This window comes from Sinocyclocheilus grahami, unplaced genomic scaffold, assembly GCF_001515645.1.
Source record: "Sinocyclocheilus grahami isolate Dianchi unplaced genomic scaffold, SAMN03320097.WGS_v1.1 scaffold1148.1, whole genome shotgun sequence".
In the NCBI taxonomy this organism is placed as follows: domain Eukaryota; kingdom Metazoa; phylum Chordata; class Actinopteri; order Cypriniformes; family Cyprinidae; genus Sinocyclocheilus; species Sinocyclocheilus grahami.
In genome coordinates, this window is record NW_015506327.1 from 52,328 (window position 1) to 59,406 (window position 7,079).

The window sequence follows — 7,079 nt, forward strand, 5'->3', positions numbered from 1 at the left end:
TCAGACCTTTCCACACCGAAGCAGGGACACTGGAAGAGAATTGGCTCCTTAGCTTTCCAGAAAAATTCCTCTTTGCCACTCTGATCTCCTTTTCCAGTGTGTATTTAGCCTGTTTATACAAGACATTATCCCCCTTCCTGTGAGCATCTTCTTTTGCCTGACGGAGCTGTCTGAGTTTTGCAGTGAACCATGGTTTGTCATTGTTGTAAGTTAAGTGAGTCCTGGTAGGAATGCACATGTCTTCACAGAAACTTATATAAGATGTTACAGTCTCTGTGAGCTCGTCCAGATCAGTGGCAGCAGCTTCAAAGATGCTCCAATCAGTGAGGTCAAAACAAGCTTGTAAATCCTGCTCTGCTTCATTAGTCCATCTTTTTACAGTCCTTAATACAGGTTTAGCTGATTTCAGTTTCTGCCTGTAGGTCGGTATAAGATGAACTAAACAGTGATCAGAGAGTCCTAAAGCTGCCCGTGGGACAGAGTGATATGCATTCTTTATTGTAGTGTAACAGTGATCCAATATATTACTGTCTCTGGTGGGACATGTGATGTGCTGTCTGTATTTTGGCAGTTCACGGGAGAGATTTGCTTTATTAAAGTCCCAGAGAATGATTAAAACAGAGTCCGGGTGTTGTTGTTCTGTGTCTGTGATCAGATCAGCGAGTTTCTGTATGTACACACTTACGAGAATGAACGAGCAAAACTCCCGCGGCGAATAGAACGGCTTGCAATTAATGAAGAGCACTTCTAGATCTGAACAGCACATCTTCTTTAACACCTCTCATTGATGTAAAAGCATGTCCCGCTGCCGTGCGATTTCCCCGTTGATTCTGCGTCGCGATCTGCTCTAAACAGCTGAAAGCCCAGCAGACTCAACGCGCTGTCCGGAATGGCGTCTTTCAGCCAGGTTTCCGTGAAACACAGAGCAGCAGAGTTTGAAAAATCCTTATTGTCCGGGAGAGCAGAAGAAGTTTGTCCGTTTTGTTGGGTAGAGAGCGGAGATTTGCCAGATGGATGCTTGGCAACAGCGTCCTGAATCCGTGCTGTCTGAGCTTGACGAGCGCGCCGGCTCGCTTCCCCAGTCTGCGCGTCCTGAAGCGAGTGATCAGCGCCGCAGCTCCCCCGACAACAATGTCCAGCAAAACATCAGAATAATCAAAAACCGGTGAAATATCGGGTGGTGTGTACATCCGAATGTCCAGCAATTCGTCTCTATATATATATATATATTCTTTTTTTAAATAAGTAAAATATCAATCCAAAGTTTGTGGTCAGTTTTTTTTTTTTTTTTTGAAAGAAATGAATAATTTCAGCTTCGCCATCACAGGAATAAATTATATTTTAAAATATATTCAAATTGATAACAAATTTTAAATTGTAATAGCGTTTCACAATATTACCATTTTTAATCAAGGATAACAAAATATTTTTTTTAAATCTTACAGCCTTTGAGGGGAACTGGGTAGCTGAATTTATACAGCCACAAAACATTACTGTTAATGTTGATTAAAATCATTGCAAAAATGTGAAGGTAATTCTAAGAAAATGGTCTGGAAACACTGTTGTTTTCCACAGTGGACTGTGTGGACCCATCCTGTTCAAGCCATGGCTCCTGTCTCCATGGTCAGTGCCACTGTACCTCAGGCTGGACCGGATCGAACTGTGAGACGCAGGTCTCTATGTGTCCAGAGCACTGCTCTGGCCACGGTACATTCCAGAGTGAGACCAGCTCTTGCATCTGCGACATCAACTGGACCGGTCCTGACTGCTCTACAGGTATTACTTATTCACTGATTATGTGATGCAGTATATGGCTTGATTTGGCATTGGGAGGCTTATTTGAAAACCCCAATAAATTTGATTTTGACATTTTCAGTGTAGTCTCTGAATTTTGCACCCCACTGTAGGTAAATTAATCATTACAATAGGAAATGGTTTGTGCTCTGACATGCTGCCCATACTGGTTGCTGTTAGGTACACTATTGCTTATGTTTCTAGTTTGAGTAACCTTTTGATCATGTCAGCATTTCCTGTGGCCATGACGCACATACTGCATGCTAATCTTACAGAAGTAGCTATAACTTACTTTCCCGTTGTGATGCCTTTAAGTAATTGGTGAAAAGAAACAGAAATGTAGCCGTCAGGCTGTTTCTTCAGAGAATGTTGTGGGAATCATAAGTGCCTGTGGTTTTGTAGTAAGGGGATATTTGAAATGTAAATGTGATAAAAAAACAAACAATAAATGTGCTGCTGCAGTTATCAAAAAGTGTTATAGTAAAATAGAGATCACCCCAGATTCAATTTGATGTGCTCTGTTACAGAATGAAAGAAAAAAATCACCTGTTCATGTGTGAACTAAAGTTAGATTAACACTTAGACTACTGTTCAAATGTTTGGGGATTTTTGAACGTTTTATGCTTACCAAGAGTCAATTTTTTTGATCAAATCAGTAATGATGTGACATATTGTTACAGTTTTATATAGCTGTTTTATTTTAATATATTTTAAAATGTAATTTATTCCTATGACGTCAAAGCTGAATTTTCAGTAGCCATTACTCCTTCAGTATCACATGGTCATTCATAAATCATTCTAATATGCTGATTTGGTGCTTAAAAAACATTTTGCATCATTCCTAATATTGAAAATATTTTTTTCTTATTTGAAGTACAAAACTATTTTGACATTATCTTACATTATCAGTCTTTACTGTAATTTTTGACCAATATACAGTGATATGTTTTTGCTGAATAAAAGTATTAATTTATTTCTAAATAAATAAATAAAATAAAAAATACTGATCCAAACTGTTGAATGGTAGTGTATATATTCCTGTACAAATTGTAGGAATTTTGTAAGGCTTCTATTTAATATCTATTAGCAATTTAATATATTAGCAATGAAATATAACAATAATGCTACAGAAATGTTCTATTTAAACTTTTAGCTTTTACTGAATATAAAATAGTTGCTTAAGATGTAGTAATGCCACTAAGCCATTACTTTCATCTGAGTGTTCGTGAGCTTAACGTCAGGTCACTTCTAGCTGCAGCTCTGGTCATGGGAGCAATGGGAGTCCACTTGCTTGCACGGTTGGGGTTTTGTCTCTTCATTACTTCCACTGTTCCACCTCAATTAAATAAACCTTAATTAACGGGTGTGTGGCGTGGATCGACCCGCCTCCCGCTGGAACCTGGAAGTGCTAAAAACAGATAAACACCTTGCCGCTAATGAAAAATTGATTACATTGACTGGTGTGGAAAAGATTGAATGAATCAACCAACTCTTCACCTTTTTAAAGCAATTTAATATTCCAGAGAGCCAGCACGACCTAATCAGACCCTCCAAGGTCTTGCGATTGAAGAAAAAACTCTTGAGAGGAACAGCAAAAGGGCTCCCCTGTACAAACATCAGAGACTTTACTTACGTTACACTCAATTTTAGGTTTTATGTGTTATTTATTTGTCAGGTGGACTTTCTTCCCACTCTAAAAGTTGCTTGACAAAGAAATGGCTTAATGGAAGACCAATTCCGCACTTGCCTGAGAGGTTGCCTTGGGCAGCAGTGGAGAACTTTGAAAAAGTCACCGGTGTAATTTCTCAGCGATGATAAATTGGCTCCAGCATGGCCTTATAAAATCAAAATTGCCTATGGCAGTGTTATTCGGTGGGGTTTTAGGAGTCGTTGAGGTGATAGTTCTAAGGACATAATGATTAGTTGAAATGAAGGTGGATGGGGCCAAGCCAGGTCTAAGCTGACCTCGTTATCTAGCATCAGGCGTGTTTAGATGCACAGTGCTGCCTGGTTTCAGCCTTGAATTATCTTTCAATAGCTGGATCTCTAACTCAAGACAGACAATATCTGAATTGAGTTAACATGCATACTAAAAATGTTAAGGAGGTGAAGAAAAACTTGAGATTTCAAGCTATTGCCCGTATTTTACTTCACTTTACTGTATCGACATTAGAACATAATGATTAGTTGAAATGAAGGTGGATGGGGGCAATCTAAGTCTAAGCTTCTTTCATTATCTGTCATCAGACACATTTAGATGGTCCTACACATTGCTGTCTGGTTGCAGCACGTCTAAAAAACGAATCTCTAGCCTGAATACTTTTATATCTGAATCTCTAGCTCAATGCTGACAATGCCTGATTTATATGAATTTATGCAGAAAATACATACGGAAAAATGAAATGCCTTGTGCTGTCTGACGCATACAGATGTAATCTTATGACCTTGTCTTGACCTGTAGGTTGTTTTAATACTTGCAGATCGGTGTTGGACTGGAAACAGACATGTAGATGTAATTCTACAGTGTGCATATTAATTCATTTAGATTAATAGTTTACAGCCCACTGGGAAATTTTAAGTTAACGGTAAATTGAATGTATAATATAAACTGAGTAATGAAGTTGCTATAACATCATCTATGGACCTAAGTCTTCCTAATTTGAGATGTCTCTCTAGAATAACAGAGTGTGCAATGTTTGCTGACACTTGCAGAATATGGTTTATTCCTTATGGAAGTAATTATCTATTAAATATACCCCCAAAAAACTGGCTTTGGCATGTAGCCACATTTTTTAATTCAATAAAAAAACTAAACAAAAAAAAAACTCCCATGTTGCCTTGAACTTTAACCTTCAAACCAAATCACTTTTTTGAGAATCTTTTTGGCTACATTTTCTCCTAGATGAAATAGAGAGAATTCTATTATATACAATGATGGAATTTGTTTTTAAAGGTGATAAATGTTACAGGAAACACAGAAAGACAACACAGTGTTGTTCTGTAAAAGAGACGTTTGTCCTTGAAAATGTGCACAAGACAGTCTTGTGTGAATGTATGTGTGTGTGAATGTATTTGTTGATGGATGCTCTGGAGAGCTTCAGAAATGTTAGCAGTCACAGCTTGCAGGATGACAAGTTCAGAGCCATTGTGCATTGGCTTTAGCACAAAACTATCAAAGGATTACTGCCAATTTTGTTCCCCAACATTCAAATACAATCCAGCAGTGAGAATTAGAGTGCCAAAGATGCATTCAGTCATAGCAGTTATAATTCAGCATGGTGCTGTTGTAAAGGAGATGAAATTTCTTATTTGTTTTGCCAAAGCAGAAGAGACAACATGTAGATCAGGGGTCTTCAACAGGGGATCCGCAAAAGTACTGCATGGGTCCACAAATTATTTATCTCAAATTAATTTTTGTGGTAAATAAATAAGTGTTAAACAAAAATTAAATATTAAGTTCAATTCAAAACTAAAGCTCAAGTTAAAGGTATAGTTCGCCCAGAATATTCTGTCATTACTTACTCACCCTCAAGTTGTTCTAAACCTGTATGAATTTCTTTCATCTGTTAAACATAAAATAATATATTTTGAAGATTTTTGAGAAATAAACAGTTGCCGGTGACCATTGACTTCCATAGTATGGGAAAAATACAATGTCAATGGCTACCAGCAATTGTTGGGTTACCAACGTTCTTCAAAATTTATTCTTACGTGTTCAACAGAAGAAAGAAACTCATACAGGTTAAGGGTGAGTAAATGATGACAGAATTTTCATTTTTGGATGAACTATCCTTTTAAGAATCTAAAATTCAAATAAATTATTCATTGTCTGTCCCACAGTAAAATTTAAATCTGATGTACAAGTATCTGACATTGCATATCCATAATGGTTATTTTAATAGAATACTTTATTACGTTAATGCAAGCTATGTGACTATACAAAAATATGCTTAATTTGTATAGTTGTTTTAGAAACTGCATTTTTATGACTTGTATTCTTGCATGCATGTATTTCATGACTCAAACACAATGCTGTTTGTTTCAGAAATGTGTGCAACGGATTGCAGTCCTCACGGAGTGTGTGTTGGAGGTGTGTGTCGGTGTGCGGACGGCTGGTCGGGGGCAGGGTGTGAACAGGAGGAGTGTCAGGCACACTGTGGGGAGCACGGCGTGTGTCGAAAGGGGAAATGTGAGTGTCATCAAGGTTGGACGGGAGAAAACTGCAATATCGGTGAGTTCACCCTGTTGTGAACCTTGTGTTTTGTTATATTAGCTTTAAAAAGTATCCTATTCAGTAGAGATGCACCGATTGACCGGCCAGTGATCGGAATCCACCGATTTTTCGCATGACCGGCCCAGATCAGTGACCGGCCGGTCAGACTCACGTCTTGCCGATTCCGAGCTGATCCTTTTATTCCCCGCAGTGCCGGCAATGACGTCACAGCCATGCGCACACTCACAGTCGTGTGTAAACATGTTGTTTCGCGTGAGAATTATTCTAATTTTAAAGGGGTTATATGATGTTGCTAAAAAGAACATTATTTTGTGTATTTGGTGTAATGAAATGTGTTTATGCGGTTTAAGGTTAAAAAAACATTATTTTCCACATGCTGTACATTATTGTTTCTCCTCTATGCCCCGCCTTTCTGAAACGCGTCGATTTATACAAAGCTCATCGGTCTGAAAAGCGAGGTGTGCTCTGATTGGCCAGCTATCCAGTGCGTTGTGATTGGCCGAATGCCTCAAGCGTGACGGAAATGTTACGCCCCTTACCATACTGTGATGCCCTGTCCGGCCGGAGCGACGAGGCAAAAACATTAAAACCCATTATAAACGAGGCATTTGTTGCATCCAGTGGGGACATAATTATGGATTATAATGACTTATACTGTCTTTTTATGCATTGCATCGCGCCGCGTAAACATAAAACCATGTCTGCATTTGTGATCGGACAAACAAGCGCTATTCTACACTGCTCAAAACTCGCGTTTAAATCGTAAGTGGCAATTTCTTTATATATAAAAAACATACTTACAGTCTGTGAGTCAGAACACCCGGCATTGTAGTCTACTCTACCAAGATCAGGAAACAGTCTGAATATTTGGGTTGAAATGTTCTGGAACAGTTTTGTAGTCATCTTTTGGAAGGCCAAACAAAGTAGTTTCGCTTTCACAACAAAAACACAGCGTCTTCACGACATGGCGGCAGCAACAATACTACAGCAAGAATAAAAGTTACGCCTTCTTTCTTTGCGTGAACATTTGGGTGGCGTTATGCAAGAGATC

The 7,079-nt window shown here is 38.5% G+C and overlaps 1 protein-coding gene across 1 annotated transcript in view; it reads left to right on the top strand.

The window, feature by feature from the left end:
- Nucleotides 1-7,079, top strand: part of LOC107567328 (teneurin-3-like) — a 63,460-nt gene that overhangs the window by 10,953 nt on the left and 45,428 nt on the right. The window contains exons 8-9 of the mRNA XM_016252991.1: nucleotides 1,576-1,776; nucleotides 5,840-6,025. Coding sequence (XP_016108477.1) covers nucleotides 1,576-1,776; nucleotides 5,840-6,025 — 387 coding nt within the window. The remainder of the gene's footprint in view (nucleotides 1-1,575; nucleotides 1,777-5,839; nucleotides 6,026-7,079) is intronic.